At 47.6% G+C, this 20954-nt stretch overlaps 1 protein-coding gene across 3 annotated transcripts in view; it reads right to left on the bottom strand.

Moving 5' to 3' along the window:
• MAGI3 (membrane associated guanylate kinase, WW and PDZ domain containing 3) overlaps positions 1-20954 on the bottom strand; it is a 676662-nt gene that overhangs the window by 284843 nt on the left and 370865 nt on the right. For all 3 annotated transcript variants that reach the window (XM_063955402.1, XM_063955400.1, XM_063955401.1), the window contains one exon: positions 12675-12732. In XM_063955402.1, the coding sequence (XP_063811472.1) occupies positions 12675-12732 (58 nt within the window). The remainder of the gene's footprint in view (positions 1-12674; positions 12733-20954) is intronic.

The following is a 20954-nucleotide window of genomic DNA, read 5'->3' as shown; positions in this document are numbered from 1 at the left end:
TTTGGGGAGACAGAGGGAGAGTTTGCCAGCACACACCAAAGCGCTATATATATACAGGTATAACCTTATATGTGTTTTTCCCCTTATAGCTGCTGTATTGTTAATACTGCGCCTAATTAGTGCCCCCCTCTCTTTTTTAACCCTTTCTGTAGTGTAGTGACTGCAGGGGAGAGCCAGGGGAGCTTCCCTCCAACTGAGCTGTGAGGGAAAATGGCGCCAGTGTGCTGAGGAGATAGGCTCCGCCCCTTTTTCGCAGACTTTTCTCCTGCTTTTTTATGGATTCTGGCAGGGGTTAAAATTCATCCATATAGCCCTGGGGGCTATATGTGATGTATTTTCGCCAGCCAAGGTGTTTTTATTGCTGCTCAGGGCGCCCCCCCCTAGCGCCCTGCACCCTCAGTGACCGAAGTGTGAAGTGTGCTGAGGAGCAATGGCGCACAGCTGCAGTGCTGTGCGCTACCTTGGTGAAGACAGGATGTCTTCTGCCGCCGATTTTCCGGACCTCTTCTGTCTTCTGGCTCTGTAAGGGGGCCGGCGGCGCGGCTCTGGGACCCATCCATGGCTGGGCCTGTGATCGTCCCTCTGGAGCTAATGTCCAGTAGCCTAAGAAGCCCAATCCACTCTGCACGCAGGTGAGTTCGCTTCTTCTCCCCTTAGTCCCTCGATGCAGTGAGCCTGTTGCCAGCAGGTCTCACTGAAAATAAAAAACCTAAACTAAAACTTTCACTAAGAAGCTCAGGAGAGCCCCTAGTGTGCACCCTTCTCGTTCGGGCACAGAGATCTAACTGAGGCTTGGAGGAGGGTCATAGGGGGAGGAGCCAGTGCACACCAGATAGTCCTAAAGCTTTCTTTAGATGTGCCCAGTCTCCTGCGGAGCCGCTATTCCCCATGGTCCTTACGGAGTCCCCAGCATCCACTTAGGACGTTAGAGAAAAATGGATTCCACACAAAGATATTTAGCTACAGTATAACAGTGATCAGCTTGCTAGAATAATTAATCCATGTTAATCGTATGAACAAGTATATTTTGTTTATGTATGTTGGGAGGTAGGGTACACTATTTACGGCATTTTTTACAAATCTGTTATTTATTACACTTCTTTAATGTGGTTGAGGAAATAAATCAAAAAGTTTAATTAGTGCACTAGTACTATAATAAGTTTAGTATAGAAACATTCCATGCCAGCAATAAAAGACAAACACCATTTTTATGCAGTCATATCTGAGTTCATAACCTAGGTAATATGACAGAGACTGCAAAGGTGTTTTACAGAGAACCTGTAAAATTAAAGAGTAGTTGAAGAAACTGCGAAAATGTGATATAACTGTAGCTGGAAAAATAGGATTTTAATTACCTACCGGTAAATCCTTTTCTCGTAGTCCGTAGAGGATACTGGGGATACATTTACTACCATGGGGTATAGACGGGTCCACTAGGAGCCGTGGGCACTTTAAGAATTTGATAGTGTGTACTGGCTCCTCCCTCTATGCCCCTCCTGCCAGACTCAGTCTAGGAAACTGTGCCCGAGGAGATGGACATACTTTGAAAGAAGGATATAAAAGGATAGTGGTGAGATTCCGAACCAGCACACACAAACAAGAGGAGAGCCATGCTAACAAAACTTGAAACAGGAACAGTAACAGCTGAACCAAACAATAATACTTAACTAAGTAACAGTGCAGTAAGAACGAAGCACCGGGCAGGCGTCCAGTATCCTCTACGTACTACGAGAAAAGGATTTACCGGTAGGTAATTAAAATCCTATTTTCTCTTACGTCCTAGAGGATACTGGGGATCCATTTAGTAACATGGAGAAGTACCAAAGCCCCCAAACCGGGTGGGAGAGTGCTGAGGTTCCTGCAGAACTGATTGACCAAACTGAAGGTCCTCAGGAGGCCAAAGTATCGAACTCGCAAGAACTTAGCAAACGTGTTCGAACCTAACCAAGTAGCTGCTCGGCAGAGCTGTGAAGCCAAGACATCCCAGGCAGTCGCCCAAGAAGAAACCACTGACCTAGTAGAGTGGGCCTGTACACATTTGGAACTAGCAATCCTGCCGTGTAATAAGCATGCTGGATAGTGAGTCTAATCCAGCGCGCAATGGGCTGTTTGAAGCAGGACACCCAATCTAATTGGTATCATAAAGAACAAACAGCGAGTCCGACTTCCTGTGACGAGCTGTTCGCTTTACATACACCTTCAAAGTCCTCACAACATCCAAAATTCTATGAAGTAGAGGTGTCGGTAACAACTGGAACCTCAATAGGTTGGATGATGTGAAATGCGAACACCACTTTAGGAAGAAATTGCTGACGAGTTCTGAGTTCAGCTCTGTCGTCATGGAAAATTAAATAGGGGCTTCTGTGAGGCAACTCCCTCAGCTCCGACACACGTCTTGCTGAAGCCAAGGCCAACAGTGTGATGGTCTTCCACGTAAGGTACTCTACGTCAACCTCCTGTAACGGTTCAAAGCAGTCCGATTGGAGGAACTGCAATACCAAATTGAGATCCCAAGGTGCCGTAGGAGGCACAAACGGTGGTTGGATGTGAAGCACACCTTTCAAGAACTTCTGGACCTCAGGAATAGAAGCCAATTGTTTCTGGGGGAAAAATGGACAAGGCCGAAATCTGGACTTTAATGGAGCCCAGACGTAGTTCCACATCCACACCTGACTGGAGAAAAAGTAGGAAACATCCCAGATGAAATTCCAACACAGAAAATTTTCTGCTCTCACACCAAGAGACATATTTAGACGTTACCCCCTTTCTGGCTTGGATAATCACCTCTCCCGGCACTTCCATGCCGTTAAATGTGGCCGTGGTAAGTCTTTATAGACGAAAGGGCCCTGTTGCAGAAGATTCTCACAAAGAGGTAGAGGCCACGGATCTTCGAGGAGCATCTCCAGAAGATCCGCATACCAGGCCCTTCTTGGCCAGTCTGGAGCAATGAGAATTGCTTGAACCTTTTCCCTTTTTATTCTCTTTAGAATTCTTGGGATCAGAGTAAGTGGAGGAAACACGTACACCATCTGATAGACCCATGGATTCGTCACAGCGGCTACTGCCACTGCCTGTGGGTCTCTTTACCTGGTACAAAACCGCTTTAGCTTCTTGTTGAGACGAGAGACCATCATGTCAATTTGTGGATATCCCCATCGACTTGTCAAGCACCTGAACACTTCCGGGTGAAGGCCCCACTCCCCTAGGTGCAGGTCGTGTTTGCTGAGGAAGTCTGCTTCCCAGTTGTCAGCGGTCTGAAGACCGCTGACAACGCCACAGCATGTTTTTCTGCCCAGAGGAGAATTCTTGACACCTCTGACATTGCTGCTCTGCTTTTCGTTCCGCCTTGTCGGTTTATATACGCTACTGCAGTCACACTGTCCGACTGGATCTGAATGGCCCAATCCTGAAGAAGATATGAGGCCTGCAGAAGGGCATTGTATATGGCCCCGAGTTCCAGAATGTTGATTGGAAGGACCACTTCCTGGCTTGACCATCTGCCATGAAACTGCACCCCCTGGGTGACTGCTCACCAATCTCTTAGACTTGCGTCTGTGGTTAGCGGAATTCAATTCTGAATTCCGAACCTCCGACCCTCGACGAGGTGAGAAGTCTGTAGCCACCACAGAAGGGAGATCCTGGCTTTTGGCGACAGACAGATCCTCTGGTGCATGTCAAGATGCGATCCTGACCATTTGTACAACAGATCGAGCTAGAAGGGTCTTGCATGAAACCTTCCGTACTGAAGTGCCTCATAAGAGGCCACCATTTTCCCCAGAAGGCAAATGCACAGATGCACTGAAACTCCGGGTTGGCTTCAGAACATCCTGAACCATTTACTGGATTACCAATGCCTTTTCCAACGGAAGGAACATCTTCTGCGACTCCGTGTCCAATACCATTCCCAGGAATGGAAGACTCCGTGTTGGCTGTAAGTGAGATTTCGGAAGGTTCAGAATACACCCATGATCCTGGAGAAGTTTGGTTGAGAGACCAATGCTGTCCAACAACCTCTCCCTGGACGGTGCCTTTATCAGAATATCGTCCAGGTAAGGAATTATGTTCACTCCCTGCTTGCGAAGGAGAAACATCATCTCTGCCATCACCTTTGTGAACACCCTCGGTACCGTGGAAAGACCAAACGGCAGGGCCTGAAACTGATAGTGACTGTCCTGCAGTGCAAACCGTAGATAAGCCTGATGAAGCGGCCAGATCGGAATGTGAAGGTACGTATCCTTGATATCCAGAGACACTAGGAATTCCACCTCCTGCAGACCTGAGATCACCGCTCTCAGAGACTCCATCTTGAATTTGAACACTCGTAAGTACGGGTTCAACGACTTGAGGTTCAGAATCGGTTGCACCGAACGGTCCGGTTTTGGTACTACAAACAAGTTGGAATAATATCCCTTGTTTTGCAGATGAGGTGGAACTGGAACAATGACCCAAGTCTACCAGTTTTTGAATGGCGCCCTGTAAAGTTATGCTTGCTTCTTGCGAAACTGGTAAGCCTGATTTGAAGAATCTGTGAGGTGGGAGCTCCTGAAACTCCAGTCTGTAATCCTGAGAAATAAGATCTATGACCAAGGGATCCCGGCATGATGTTGTCCAGATGTGACTGAAGAATTTTATTCGGGCTCCCACCTGCCAATCCTCCAGGCCTCATGGTCCACCGTCATGCTGAAGGTTTTGAGGAAGCAGAGCTTGACCTCTTTTCCTGAGAACCAGCAGTTGCTGGTTTGCCTTGGTTTACCTCTAGCACCTCTGTTGGCTGTAGAAGCACCTCTGGTTTTACCCTTAAACTTGGCCATCCAAAAAGACGGTAAATTCGAAGCTGAGTAAGTCTTCCTGGTTGGGGAATCTGCGGAAGGAAGATAATAAGATTTTACTTACCGGTAAATCTATTTCTCGTAGTCCGTAGTGGATGCTGGGAACTCCGTAAGGACCATGGGGAATAGACGGGCTCCGCAGGAGACATGGGCACTTTAAGAAAGAATTTAGATTCTGGTGTGCTCTGGCTCCTCCCTGTATGTCCCTCCTCCAGACCTCAGTTAGAGAAACTGTGCCCGGAAGAGCTGACAGTACAAGGAAAGGATTTTGGGAATCCAGGGTAAGACTCATACCAGCCACACCAATTACACCGTATAACTTGTGATAACTTTACCCAGTTAACAGTATGAACAATCACAGAGCATCAGATAAACCCTGATGCAACTATAACATAACCCTTATTTAAGCAATAACTATATACAAGCATTGCAGAAGAAGTCCGCACTTGGGACGGGCGCCCAGCATCCACTACGGACTACGAGAAATAAATTTACCGGTAAGTAAAATCTTATTTTCTCTAACGTCCTAGTGGATGCTGGGGACTCCGTAAGGACCATGGGGATTATACCAAAGCTCCCAAACGGGCGGGAGAGTGCGGATGACTCTGTAGCACCGAATGATCAAACACAAGGTCCTCCTCAGCCAGGGTATCAAACTTGTAGAACTTTGCAAAGGTGTTTGAACCTGACCAAGTAGCCGCTCGGCAAAGCTGTAATGCCGAGACCCCTCGGGCAGCCGCCCAAGAAGACCCCACCTTCCTTGTGGAATGGGCCTTAACTGATTTAGGCAGCGGCAACCCAGCTGCAGAATGAGACTGCTGTATCGTGTTACAGATCCAGCAAACAATAGTTTGCTTTGAAGCAGGCGCCCCAAGCTTGTTGGAAGCATACAGGATAAACAAAGATTCTGTTTTCCTGACCTTAGCCGTTCTGGCTACATAAACCTTCAAAGCCCTGACCACATCCAGTGACTCGGAATCCTCCAAGTCAGTAGTAGCCACAGGCACCCACAATAGGTTGGTTTATATGAAAGGATGAAACCACTTTCGGCAGAAATTGTGGGCGGGTCCGCAATTCTGCTCTATCCGCATGGAAAACCAGATAAGGGCTTTTATGTGACAAAGCCGCCAATTCTGACACACGCCTAGCCGAAGCCAAGGCTAATAGCATGACCACGTTCCACGTGAGATATTTTACTTCCACCGTTTTGAGTGGTTCAAACCAGTGTGATTTCAGGAAACTCAACACCACGTTAAGATCCCAAGGTGCCACTGGAGGCACAAAAGGGGGCTAAATATGCAGCACTCCCTTTACAAACGTCTGAACTTCAGGCAGAGAAGCCAGTTCTTTTTTAAAGAAAATGGATAAGGCCGAAATCTGGACCTTAATGGAACCCAATTTAAGGCCCAAAGTCACTCCCGACTGTAGGAAGTGAAGGAAACGGCCCAGCTGGAATTCCTCCGTAGGGGCATTCTTGGCCTCACACCAAGCCACATATTTTCGCCATATACGGTGATAATGTTGAGCCGTCACATCCTTCCTAGCCTCTATCAGCGTAGGAATGACCTCATCCGGAATGCCTTTTTCTGCTAGGATCCGGCGTTCTAATGATTCTCAGCACCTTGGGTATGAGAGGAAGAGGAGGAAATACATAGACCGACTGGAACACCCACAGTGTTACCAGTGCGTCCACAGCTATCGCCTGAGGGTCTCTTGACCTGGCGCAATATCTCTGCAGCTTTTTGTTGAGGCGGGATGCCATCATGTCCACCTGTAGCAGTTCCCACCGACTTGCAATCTGCGTGAAGACTTCTTGATGAAGTCCCCACTCTCCCGGGTGGAGGTCGTGCCTGCTGAGGAAGTCTGCTTCCCAGTTGTCCACTCCCGGAATGAACACTGCTGACAGTGCGCTTACGCGATTCTCCACCCAGCAAAGAATTCTGGTGGCTTCTACCATCGCCACCCTGCTCCTTGTGCCGCCTTGGCGGTTTACATGAGCCACTGCGGTGATGTTGTCTGACTGAATCAGAACCGGTTGGTCGCGAAGCAGGGACTCCGCTTGATGTAGGGCGTTGTATATGGCCCTTAGTTCCAGGATGTTGATGTAAAGGCAAGTCTCCTGACTTGACCACAGCCCTTGGAAATTTCTTCCCTGTGTTACTGCCCCCCACCCTCGGAGGCTTGCATCCGTGGTCACCAGGACCCAGTCCTGAATGCCGAATCTGCGACCTTCGAGAAGGTGAGCACTCTGCAGCCACCACAGGAGAGACACCCTGGCCCTGGGGGATAGGGTGATTAACCGATGCATCTGAAGATGTGATCCGGACCATTTGTCCAGTAAGTCCCATTGGAAGGTCCTCGCATGGAACCTGCCGAAGGGAATGGCCTCGTATGATGCCACCATCCTTCCCAGGACTCGAGTGCAGTGATGCACTGACACCTGTTTTGGTTTTAATAGATTCCTGACCAGTGTCATGAGCTCCTGAGCTCTCTCTATCGGGTGATAAACCCTTTTCTGGCCTGTGTCTAGGATCATGCCTAGGAGAGGCAGATGAGCTGTAGGAACCAACTGCGACTTTGGAATATATAGAATCCAGCCGTGTTGCAGTTACACTTCCAGAGAAAGTGAAACGCTGTTCAGCAACTGCTCTCTTGATCTCGCTTTTATGAGGAGATCGTCCAAGTACGGGATAATAGTGACACCTTGCTTCCGCAGTAGCACCATCATTTCCGCCATTACCTTGGTGAATACTCTCGGGGCCGTGGAAAGACCAAACGGCAACGTCTGAAAATGGTAATGACAATCCCGTACCGCAATTCTGAGGTACGCCTGATGAGGTGGATAAATGGGGACATGAAGGTATGCATCCTTTATGTCCAGAGTCACCATAAAATCTCCCCCTTTCAGGCTTGCAATAACCGCTCTTAGCGATTCCATCTTGAACTTGAACCTTTTCAGGTATATGTTCAGGGATTTTAAATTCAATATGGGTCTGACCGAACCGTCCAGTTTCGGGACTACAACATGGTCGAATAATAACCCCCTCCTTGTTGAAGGAGGGGAACCTTGACCACCACCTGTTGAAGATACAATTTGTGAATTGCAGTTAACACTGTTTCCCTCTCGTGGGGGGAAGCCGGCAGTGCCGTCGGTGAGGGGGCATCTCCTCAAAGTCCAGCTTGTATCCCTGAGACACAATATCTATTTCCCAGGGATCTAACAGGGAGTGAACCCACTTGTGGCTGAACTTACGAAGGCGTGCCCCCACTGGGCCTAGCTCCGTCTGTGGAGCCCCAGCGACATGCGGTGGATTTTGTAGAGGCCGGGAAGGACTTCTGTTCCAGGGAACTAGCTGTGTTGTGCAGCTTCTTTCCTCTGCCCCTGCCTCTGGCAAGAAAGGACGCACCTCGGACTTTGTTTCTTTGTTCGAAAGGCTGCATTTGATAATGTCGTGCTATCCTAGGCTGTGCAGGAATATAAGGCAAAATATCAGAATTACCAGCTATAGCTGTGGAGACCAGGTCTGAGAACCCTTCTCCACACAATCCTCAGCCTTCCATATGCCTCTTAAGTCGGCATCATCTGTCCATTGCATATTCTACAGGACACGTCAAGCAGAAATCGACATAGCTTTGACTCTAGGACCCAGTAGACTCATGTCTCTTTTTATATATATATATATATATATATATATCTCTTAAGACAGCATCTTTAATATATATATCTCTATATATAGATATATATATACATACTAGGGTCTCAATCTCTGCTGATAAGGTACCTGTCCACGCTGGCAAAGCGCTATAAACCCATGCCGACACCATCGCCGGTCTGAGTAGTGTACCAGAATGTGCACGCTATCTGCAGTGACACCCTAGGGGAAGATTCCCATCGTATTCTGGCCCTAGTAGGGAAAGGATACTCCCTGAGAATTCTTTGTGGGAAACTGCAGTCTCTTGTCTGGAGATTTCCGCTCTTTTTCATCATGAGAGGAGGGAAATTTACCTCAGCTTTCTTCCCCTTAAACATGTGTACCCTTGTGTCAGGGACAGATGAGTCATCAATGATATGCAAATCATCTTTTATTACAATAATCATATATTGAATACTTTTCTGCCATTTTGGCATTATCGTAGTCGACACTGGAGGCAGACTCCGTGTCGATATCAGTGTCTATTATTTTGGATAGTGATTATTGAGAGACTCTGAAGGTCTCTGCGACATAGGGACAGACATGGGTAGATTCCCTGTCTGTTCTCTAATCTTTTGTGCCTTATCACAAAACCTTAGCACTTAACATTCACCTTAGCACTTAATTACACATTTCCAAACAGGTGTCGGCGTTGTCGACGGAGACACCCTCTCACACACATATTTGCTCCATCTCCTCCTTAGGGGAGCCTTTTACCTCAGGCATGTCGACACACACGTACCGACACACCACACACTCAGGGAATGCTCATCTGAAGACAATTCCCCCATAAGGCCCTTTGGAGAGACAGAGAGAGAGAGTATGCCAGCACACACCCCAGGTCTATTAACCCAGGAATAACACAGTAACTTAATGTTAACCCAGTAGCTGCTGTTTATATTGATTTTTGCGCCTAATTATGTGCCTCCCCTCTCTTTTTACCCTCTTCTACCGTGTAACTGCAGGGGAGAGGCTGGGGAGCTTCCTCTCGGCGGTGCTGTGGAAAAAAAACATGGCGCTGGTGAGTGCTGAGGAAGAAGCCCCGCCCCCTCGACGGCGGGCTTCTGTCCCGCTTTCATGTACAATTTTTGGCGGGGGCTCATACATATATACAGTGCCCAACTGTATATATGCAAACTTTTGCCAAAGAGGTCTCTAATTGCTGCCCAGGGCCCCCCCCCCCCGCCCCCCCCTGCACCCTTACAGTGACCGGAGTATGTGGGTGTAGTGTGGGAGCAATGGCGCACAGCTGCAGTGCTGTGCGCTACCTCAGTGAAGACTGGAGTCTTCTGCCGCCGATTTCGAAGTCTTCTTGCTTCTTTCACCCGGCTTCTGTCTTCCGGCTCTGCGAGGGGGACGGCGGCGCGGCTCCGGGATCGGACGACGAGGGTGAGATCCTGTGTACGATCCCTCTGGAGCAAATGGTGTCCAGTAGCCTAAGAAGCAGGACCTATCTGCAGAGAGTAGGGCTGCTTTTCTCCCCTCAGTCCCACGATGCAGGGAGTCTGTTGCCAGCAGAGCTCCCTGAAAATAAAAAACCTAACAAAATACTTTCTTATAGCAAGCTCAGGAGAGCTCACTAAACAGCACCCAGCTCGTCCGGGCACAGATTCAAACTGAGGTCTGGAGGAGGGACATAGAGGGAGGAGCCAGAGCACACCAGAATCTAAATTCTTTCTTAAAGTGCCCATGTCTCCTGCATAGCCCGTCTATTCCCCATGGTCCTTAGGGAGTCCCCATCATCCACTAGGACGTTAGAGAAATGTAGACTTACCTGCAGTAGCTTTGGAAACCATTGGTCTAGTTCATCTCCAAATAAGGCCTCTGTGAATGGTAGCTAGGCCCTCCATGCCTTTCCTGGAGTCCGCATCCGCAGTTCACTAGTGTAGCCATAAGCCCCTGCGTGCTGACACTGCCATAGCAGTGGTGCGTGCATTAAGCAAGCCTATCTCTTTTATGGCTTCCACCATAAAGTTTGCAGAGTCCTGTATATGTTGAAGGAGTAAAACAATCTCCCCCCTAGATAAAGAATCTAATCCCTTAATTAGGTTACTTGACCATTTACCAATGGCTTTAGTAATCCATGCACATGTTATAGTGGGTCTCTGGGCCACCCCAGCAGCTGTGTACAAGGTTTTTAGTGTAGTCTCAATTTTACGATTAGCCGTGTCTTTCATGCAGGCTGCACCAGGGACAGGCAACACAATCTTTCATGACAGCCTGGACACTGATGCATCCACTATCGGTGGACTTTCCCATTTTTTCCCATCCTTAGGAGGAAAAGGAAAAGATGAGAGTAACCTTTTAGGGATTAGAAATTTCCCATCAGGATAAATCCACGGTTCTTCAAACAGGGTATTCAATTCCTTTGACACAGGAAAAGTGACTGAGGACTTCTTTTTTTACATTAAAATAAGATTCCTCCCACTCCTCTATCACCTTATCAGAAATTTGCAGACCATCTCTGATAGCTTCTATAAGAGCCTCTATTCCCTGTGACAGAGCAGCATCCGCCCCCTGAATCCACCTCACCCTCCTCCATGTCTGACCCCTCAGCGTCAGAGTCAGACTGCAGGGTATGGGCCAGAGTCCGTTTTTGTGGACAAATGGCAGGGGAATGAGACGAATGTTTGGGGACTGAGCCTCTGTTCATAAACTCATCCGCACACTGTCTTAAGTATTGAGCCTCTTTCTCATTGCGGGACAATTTATTAGAAATATTGGAAATCATTCGTTTAATGGAATCCAGCCACACTGGTACAGCCCCACTATACTAGGAAGGTGCACTACACTGAGTACCTAGTAGTGAGCTCCCTGTGGAAGAGGAACACACTGCCATACACACAGCGCCCTTATCGCTAATGCCAAGCTTAGCCGGAGACACAGTCCACCCCGGTTAGAAGCCGTGCATCTCCATACCCTCAAGCTGCCATAATGGCCTGCGACAAGCTAACCGCGATGCCGGCTTAGTACTCACCACTCTTCTTTCTTCTGGCTCTGTTAGGGGTGGCGGCGTGCTGCAGGAATGTACGCTCGCCGTGGTGGGGTTTGCGAATAGTTCCCTCAGGAGCTAGTGTGCTGTCAGCGGGCAACGGACCATTAACCCTTCAAGAGGCTGGGACGTCCGTCTCCCCACTAAGTACAACGAACCAGGCAGGCTGGTGCATCCAGTCCTGCCTGAAAACAAATGCAGAATACTTTTCAGGAGCTTCCATAAGCGTGACCGACTCTTCCGGGCACATTTTCTAAACTGAATCTGGTAGGAGGGGCATAGAGGGAGGAGCCAGCCCACACTATCAAATTCTTAAAGTGCTCATGGCTCCTAGTGGACTCGTATATACCATATGGTACTAAATGGATCCCCAGTATTCTATAGGTCGTAAGAGAAATAAGTGGTTGCATTTGCCTAACTCATTCAGTAACCAAAGGTAAAAAACAAGATAAAAGCAACTACAAAGCAACGTGGGTGCACCTTCTATAGAATGCAAATTGTTAGGATGGAGAATTGTTTAAAACTATAAATAACAGTAAAAACATATTGGTTATGACATGTTCATTAACCTCACGCATGATCAGGCAGCTTAGCAAATAATGAAGCCACCAATGGCAATACCTGTATCATCATTCAGTCAAAGCACTCACATTTACACTCAAGAATAGCTAAACCATAGGTCTGGCTTTTGTATTTTGCTAGTGCAGCAGCATTGTCATTGGCTGTACTGGTTACTTCTCTACTGCTGAGCTTCAACCGTCCATAAGAGTTCACTGGCTGCCTTCCCAATACACCAACTGGCAGCACAAATACCTGCAGCTTATAGGCACTCTAGATGGATGTGGAATTATTCGCCGAGTGACAGGTAGGGAACGTTTGTGGGCGGTAACGGAAGGTGGCTTCAAGAATGCAGGAATCGGGACTGCATGTCTATGCCTGCGGCTTACTTGCGACATTCAGACATAGGGATGCTCATACAGTATGATCGATGGAGTGATCAATGGCGCATATTCGTATGGAAGCAGTAATCAGAGTTAGTAGGAATCTCTGTACAAATCCCTGTGGCATCATCATTAACATATTTCAGCAGATACGCTGCGTACAAATTCGCAATGGTGATGGGAGTTGCGTCCATCTCTGAATCAGACTCTGAGTACTTACTCAACATAATAGATTCCGTACTGCGGGTCCTCTATCTTCTCCCAGCCATAAGGAAGTTCTAAAAATAACCAAATAGACATGCCTTATTTTAACAGATTCAACACACACGGTGCAATACTAATTATCGTTTGTTTCTTGGTACATTTTTTTAGCTCAAATATTAGTTACACCTGTGATATAAGCACAACAGTTAAGAACTGCTTGCAAATATTTCAAACGTAATCCAGTCAATTCACATCAATCATTTCGGATGCATAAAAAAGTCAGTAAAACTTTGGCTTCTGTGCTTATCCCAACCTTAACTAAAATCTGTAATCTCTCACTTTCTACTGGTATCTTTCCTTCTCTGTTTAAGCATGCAGTGATCACTCCCATTCTGGAAAAACACAATTCTGACCCAAACACTCTCTCTAACTACCGTCCCATCTCTCAGCTCCCATGTCTCTACAAGCTATTTGAGAGACTTGCCTACATTCGCCTCACACACTTTCTCAACTCCCACAACTTACTAGACCCACTTCAGTCAGGCTTTCGTGCCCATCACTCCACAGAGACGGCACTGACCAAAGTAGTGAACGATCTGGTCACTGCTAGATCGAAAGGCCATTACACACTTCTTATTCTTCTAGATCTCTCTGCTGCTTTTGACACTGTTGACCACTCTCTTCTCATACAAACACTAAAATCCCTAGGTCTTCAGGACGCAGCCCTTACTTGGTTCTCATCCTACCTCTCTAATCGCTCTTTCAGTGTTCACTTCTCTGATTCTACCTCCTCTTCTCTGAATCTATCAGTTGGAGTACCGCAAGGCTCAGTCTTGGGTCCTCTGCTTTTTTCAATCTATACCTCATCTCTTGGTAAACTAATCAGCTCCTTTGGATTTCAGTATCATTTGTACGCTGATGATACTCAAATCTACCTATCCTCCCCATCTGTATTAGTCCGTGTCACTGAATGCCTGTCTGCCATTTCATCTTGGATGTCATCTCGCCACCTCAAACTCAACATTTCCAAACCAGAATTATTTTCCCACCAGCCAAGAGTAGTTACCAACCTGATATCTCCATAACTGTTGACAATGTAACTATCCAACCTACCCTGCAAGCTCACTGCCTAGGTGTCATTCTTGACTCTGAACTGTCCTTTGTTCCACACATTCAATCTGTCTCCAAATCATGTTACATGCATCTAAAAAACATATCCAAAACACGTCCTTATCTTACACAAGACACTGCAAAAACTCTAATCCATGCACTCATCATCTCCAGCATTGATTATTGCAATAGTCTCCTTACTGGACTTCCCAAACATAAGCTCTCACCACTACAATCCATTTTGAATGCAGCTGCGAGGCTAATCTTCCTTGCTAGACGATCATCGTCTGCAGATCCGCTTTGTCAGTCCCTCAATTGGCTACCGGTATTCTACCGTATTCAATATAAAAATAAGAATTTACTTACCGATAATTCTATTTCTCATAGTCCGTAGTGGATGCTGGGGACTCCGAAAGGACCATGGGGAATAGCGGCTCCGCAGGAGACTGGGCACAAAGTAAAAGCTTTAGGACTAGCTGGTGTGCACTGGCTCCTCCCCCTATGACCCTCCTCCAAGCCTCAGTTAGGATACTGTGCCCGGACGAGCGTACACAATAAGGAAGGATTTTGAATCCCGGGTAAGACTCATACCAGCCACACCAATCACACCGTACAACTTGTGATCTGAACCCAGTTAACAGCATGATAACAGAAGGAGCCTCTGAAAAGATGGCTCACAACAACAAAAACCCGATTTTTGTAACAATAACTATGTACAAGTAATGCAGACAATCCGCACTTGGGATGGGCGCCCAGCATCCACTACGGACTATGAGAAATAGAATTATCGGTAAGTAAATTCTTATTTTCTCTAACGTCCTAGTGGATGCTGGGGACTCCGAAAGGACCATGGGGATTATACCAAAGCTCCCAAACGGGCGGGAGAGTGCGGATGACTCTGCAGCACCGAATGAGAGAACTCCAGGTCCTCCTCAGCCAGGGTATCAAATTTGTAGAATTTAGCAAACGTGTTTGCCCCTGACCAAGTAGCTGCTCGGCAAAGTTGTAAAGCCGAGACCCCTCGGGCAGCCGCCCAAGATGAGCCCACTTTCCGTGTGGAATGGGCTTTTACAGATTTTGGCTGTGGCAGGCCTGCCACAGAATGTGCAAGCTGAATTGTACTACAAATCCAACGAGCAATCGTCTGCTTAGAAGCAGGAGCACCCAGCTTGTTGGGTGCATACAGGATAAACAGCGAATCAGATTTTCTGACTCCAGCCGTCCTGGAAACATATATTTTCAGGGCCCTGACTACGTCCAGCAACTTGGAATCCTCCAAGTCCCTAGTAGCCGCAGGCACCACAATAGGCTGGTTTAAGTGAAATGCTGAAACCACCTTAGGAAGAAATTGAGGACGAGTCCTCAATTCTGCCCTGTCCGTATGAAAAATTAGGTAAGGGCTTTTATAGGATAAAGCCGCCAATTCTGAGACACGCCTGGCTGAAGCCAGGGCCAACAGCATTACCACTTTCCATGTGAGATATTTTAAGTCCACAGTGGTGAGTGGTTCAAACCAATGTGATTTTAGGAATCCCAAAACTACATTGAGATCCCAAGGTGCCACTGGAGGCACAAAAGGAGGCTGTATATGCAGTCCTCCCTTGACAAACGTCTGAACTTCAGGAACAGAAGCCAGTTCTTTTTGGAAGAATATTGACAGGGCCGAAATTTGAACCTTAATGGACCCTAATTTGAGGCCCATAGACAGTCCTGTTTGCAGGAAATGCAGGAAACGACCCAGTTGAAATTCCTCTGTAGGGGCCTTCCTGGCCTCGCACCACGTAACATATTTACGCCAAATACGGTGATAATGTTGTATGGTTACATCCTTCCTGGCTTTGATCAGGGTAGGGATGACTTCATCCGGAATGCCTTTTTCCTTCAGGATCCGGCGTTCAACCGCCATGCCGTCAAACGCAGCCGCGGTAAGTCTTGGAACAGACATGGTCCCTGCTGGAGCAGGTCCTTTCTTAGAGGTAGAGGCCACGGGTCTTCCGTGAGCATCTCTTGAATTTCCGGGTACCAAGTCCTTCTTGGCCAATCCGGAGCCACGAGTATAGTCTTTACTCCTCTCCTTCTTATGATTCTCAGTACTTTTGGTATGAGAGGAAGAGGAGGGAACACATACACTGACTGGTACACCCACGGTGTTACCAGAGCGTCCACAGCTATTGCCTGAGGGTCCCTTGACCTGGCGCAATATCTGTCCAGTTTTTTGTTGAGGCGGGACGCCATCATGTCCACCTTTGGTTTTTCCCAACGGTTCACAATCATGTGGAAGACTTCTGGGTGAAGTCCCCACTCCCCCGGGTGAAGATCGTGTCTGCTGAGGAAGTCTGCTTCCCAGTTGTCCACTCCCGGAATGAACACTGCTGACAGTGCTATCACATGATTCTCCGCCCAGCGAAGAACCCTTGCCACTTCCATCATTGCCCTCCTGCTTCTTGTGCCGCCCTGTCTGTTTACGTGGGCGACTGCCGTGATGTTGTCCGACTGGATCAACACCGGCTGACCTTGAAGCAGAGGTCTTGCCTGACTTAGGGCATTGTAAATGGCCCTTAGTTCCAGGATATTTATGTGAAGTGACGTTTCCATGCTTGACCACAAGCCCTGGAAATTTCTTCCCTGTGCGACTGCTCCCCAGCCTCTCAGGCTGGCATCCGTGGTCACCAGGACCCAATCCTGAATGCCGAATCTGCGGCCCTCTAGGAGATGAGCACTCTGTAACCACCACAGGAGAGACACCCTTGTCCTTGGAGACAGGGTTATCCGCTGATGCATTTGAAGATGCGATCCGGACCATTTGTCCAGCAGATCCCACTGAAAAGTTCTTGCGTGGAATCTGCCGAATGGAATCGCTTCGTAAGAAGCCACCATCTTTCCCAGGACCCTTGTGCATTGATGTACTGACACTTGGCCTGGTCTTAGGAGGTTCCTGACTAGGTCGGATAACTCCTTGGCTTTCTCCTCCGGGAGAAACACCTTTTTCTGTACTGTGTCCAGAATCATCCCTAGGAACAGCATACGTGTCGTCGGAATCAGCTGCGATTTTGGAATATTTAGAATCCATCCGTGCTGTCGTAGTACTACTTGAGATAGTGCTACTCCGACCTCTAACTGTTCTCTGGACCTTGCCCTTATCAGGAGATCGTCCAAGTAAGGGATAATTAAGACGCCTTTTCTTCGAAGAAGAATCATCATTTCGGCCATTACCTTGGTAAAGACCCGGGGTGCCGTGGACAATCCAAACGGCAGCGTCTGAAACTGATAGTGACAGTTCTGTACCACAAACCTGAGGTACCCTTGGTGAGAAGGGCAAATTGGGACATGGAGGTAAGCATCCTTGATGTCCAGAGACACCATATAGTCCCCTTCTTCCAGGTTCTCTATCACTGCTCTGAGTGACTCCATCTTGAACTTGAACCTTTTTATGTAAGTGTTCAAGGATTTCAGATTTAAAATGGGTCTCACCGAGCCGTCCGGCTTCGGTACCACAAACAGCGTGGAATAATACCCCTTTCCCTGTTGTAGGAGGGGTACCTTGATTATCACCTGCTGGGAATACAGCTTGTGAATGGCTTCCAATACCGCCTCCCTGTCGGGGGGAGACGTTGGTAAAGCAGACTTCAGGAACCGGCGAGGGGGAGACGTCTCGAATTCCAATTTGTACCCCTGAGATACTACCTGCAGGATCCAGGGGTCCACTTGCGAGTGAGCCCACTGCGCGCTGAAATTCTTGAGACGGGCCCCCACCGTGCCTGAGTCCGCTTGTAAGGCCCCAGCGTCATGCTGAGGACTTGGCAGAAGCGGGGGAGGGCTTCTGTTCGTGGGAAGAGGCTGTTTGCTGCAGTCTTTTTCCCCTTCCTCTGCCCCGGGGCAGATATGAGTGGCCTTTTGCCCGCTTGCCCTTATGGGGACGAAAGGACTGAGCCTGAAAAGACGGTATCTTTTTCTGCTGCGAGGTGACTTGGGGTAAAAAGGTGGATTTTCCAGCCGTTGCCGTGGCCACCAGGTCCGATAGACCGACCCCAAATAACTCCTCCCCTTTATACGGCAATACTTCCATATGCCGTTTGGAATCCGCATCCCCTGACCACTGTCGCGTCCATAATCCTCTTCTGGCAGAAATGGACATCGCACTTACTCTTGATGCCAGAGTGCAAATATCCCTCTGTGCATCTCGCATATATAGAAATGCATCCTTTAAATGCTCTATAGTCAATAATATATTGTCCCTGTCCAGGGTATCAATATTTTCAGTCAGGGAATCCGACCAAGCCACCCCAGCACTGCACATCCAGGCTGAGGCGATTGCTGGTCGCAGTATAATACCAGTATGTGTGTATATACTTTTAAGGATATTTTCCAGCTTCCTATCAGCTGGTTCCTTGAGGGCGGCCGTATCAGGAGACGGTAACGCCACTTGTTTTGATAAGCGTATGAGCGCCTTATCTACGCTAGGGGGTGTTTCCCAACACGCCCTAACCTCTGGCGGGAAAGGGTATAATGCCAATAATTTTTTAGAAATTAGCAGTTTTTTATCGGGGGAAACCCACTCTTCATCACACACCTCATTTAATTCATCTGATTCAGGAAAAACTACGGGTAGTTTTTTCACACCCCACATAATACCCTTTTTTGTGGTACTTGTAGTATCAGAAATGTTCAAAACCTCCTTCATTGCCGTGATCATGTAACGTGTGGCCCTACTGGAAAATACGTTTGTTTCCTCACCGTCGACACTGGAGTCAGTGTCCGTGTCAGTGTCTGTATCGACCTGAGGTAACGGGCGTTTTATAGCCCCTGACGGTGTTTGAGACGCCTGTACAGGTATTAACTGATTTGCCGGCTGTCTCATGTCGTCAACAGTCTTTTGTAAAGTGCCGACACTATCACGTAATTCTTTCCATAAGACCATCCAGTCAGGTGTCGACTCCCTAGGGGGTGACATCACTAACACAGGCAATTGCTCCGCCTCCACACCATTTTCCTCCTCATACATGTCGACACAGCGTACCGACACACAGCACACACACAGGGAATGCTCTGATAGAGGACAGGACCCCACTAGCCCTTTGGGGAGACAGAGGGAGAGTTTGCCAGCACACACCAGAGCGCTATATATATACAGGGATAACCTTATATAAGTGTTTTTCCCTAATATAGCTGCTGTATATATTAATATGCCAATTTAGTGCCCCCCCTCTCTTGTTTTACCCTGTTTCTGTAGTGCAGGACTGCAGGGTAGAGTCAGGGAGCCTTCCTCCAACGGAGCTGTGAGGAAAAAATGGCGCTTGTGTGCTGAGGAGATAGGCTCCGCCCCTTTTTCGGCGGACTTTCTCCCGCTTTTTTGTGGAAAACTGGCAGGGGTTAAATACATCCATATAGCCCAGGAGCTATATGTGATGTATTTTTAGCCATTTAAGGTATTTTCATTGCGTCCCAGGGCGCCCCCCCCCAGCGCCCTGCACCCTCAGTGACCGGAGTGTGAAGTGTGCTGAGAGCAATGGCGCACAGCTGCGGTGCTGTGCGCTACCTTATTGAAGACAGGACGTCTTCTGCCGCCGATTTTCCGGACCTCTTCACTCTTCTGGCTCTGTAAGGGGGCCGGCGGCGCGGCTCCGGGACCCATCCATGGCTGGGCCTGTGATCGTCCCTCTGGAGCTAATGTCCAGTAGCCTAAGAAGCCCAATCCACTCTGCACGCAGGTGAGTTCGCTTCTTCTCCCCTTAGTCCCTCGATGCAGTGAGCCTGTTGCCAGCAGGTCTCACTGAAAATAAAAAAACCTATTTAAACTTTTACTCTAAGCAGCTCAGGAGAGCCACCTAGATTGCACCCTTCTCGTTCGGGCACAAAATCTTAACTGAGGCTTGGAGGAGGGTCATAGGGGGAGGAGCCAGTGCACACCAGCTAGTCCTAAAGCTTTTACTTTGTGCCCAGTCTCCTGCGGAGCCGCTATTCCCCATGGTCCTTTCGGAGTCCCCAGCATCCACTAGGACGTTAGAGAAATACTGTTACTTACATACAAGGCTATTAACCAAACTGCACCAACATACTCCTCACTCATCTCAAAATATCTCCCTACCAGACCTCTCCACTCTGCACAAGATCTGCGTGTCTCATCCACACGTATTACTTGTTCCCACTTAAAATTGCAGGACTTTATCCGGGCTTCACACACTCTGTGTAATGCCCTCCCACGCACAATAAGACTCCCCTCTAGTCTCCAAACCTTTAAACGTTCCCTGAACACTCACCTCTTCAGACAAGCTTATCACATTGCAGACCCACACACATAACCTTCAATGCTTCCTTATCTAATCACATCCTCTCTGTACAGTACACATAACCTCACATTTTGTCTTCCAACATTGATGGGTGCTCATATCATACAACCCATTAAGAACCTAGCAATCTGGTGGACCATTATGTAACAGGTAGCATCTATCCTTGTGTATCAATGCCTATTTTCCTATAGATTATAAGCTTGCGAGCAGGGCCATCCCACCTCTGTGTCTGTCTGTTTTTGCCCAGTTTTGTTCTATTACTGTTGTTCTAATTGTAAAGTGCAATGGAATATGCTGCGCTATATAAGAAACTGTTAATAAATAAATAAAAGAAAGCATTGATAGTGTCATCAATTAATTTTTAAATGCAAAAACAATTAACTCAATTTAACTTAATAAATTAAAGTAGGGTTTAGACTATGAGTGAGCATTCAATGAAGTCACTTGCATCAATTATATCACATTATGTTGACTCGATTTACCAGGAGATACGCTGATAACAGGAATAATGTATGAGGGTATAAATACATGTTGCGCATAGGAGGGTTGTGATCTTAATAACAGTATAGAGAACAAATATTTATTGTGGACGGCACTGCTAGCTAACATGCAGTTTTCAGAGCGTCGGATAAACCACTACTAATTATTAAACACAGATAAGCGGAATGTGACACATAGCCTGCTGGCTGATCACACTGAATCATCATGTTCTACAATGCTTTAAAGATTTCTCTCTCTCAATGCCTTGGGTCGTATTTACTTAAATGTACATGATGTTCTAGCACAGCTGGGTGTGAATGATAATTCTGATCTGGAAATGACAGCGGCTTTTACTATGATGAGGTTGTAGAGCTGTGCTATGACTTTACATTGTTTGCGGATGTAAAATGTCAAGTTAA

This window comes from Pseudophryne corroboree, chromosome 2 (assembly GCF_028390025.1).
Source record: "Pseudophryne corroboree isolate aPseCor3 chromosome 2, aPseCor3.hap2, whole genome shotgun sequence".
NCBI classification, from domain to species: Eukaryota; Metazoa; Chordata; class Amphibia; order Anura; family Myobatrachidae; genus Pseudophryne; species Pseudophryne corroboree.
This window is presented reverse-complemented; position numbering and strand designations above follow the sequence as displayed.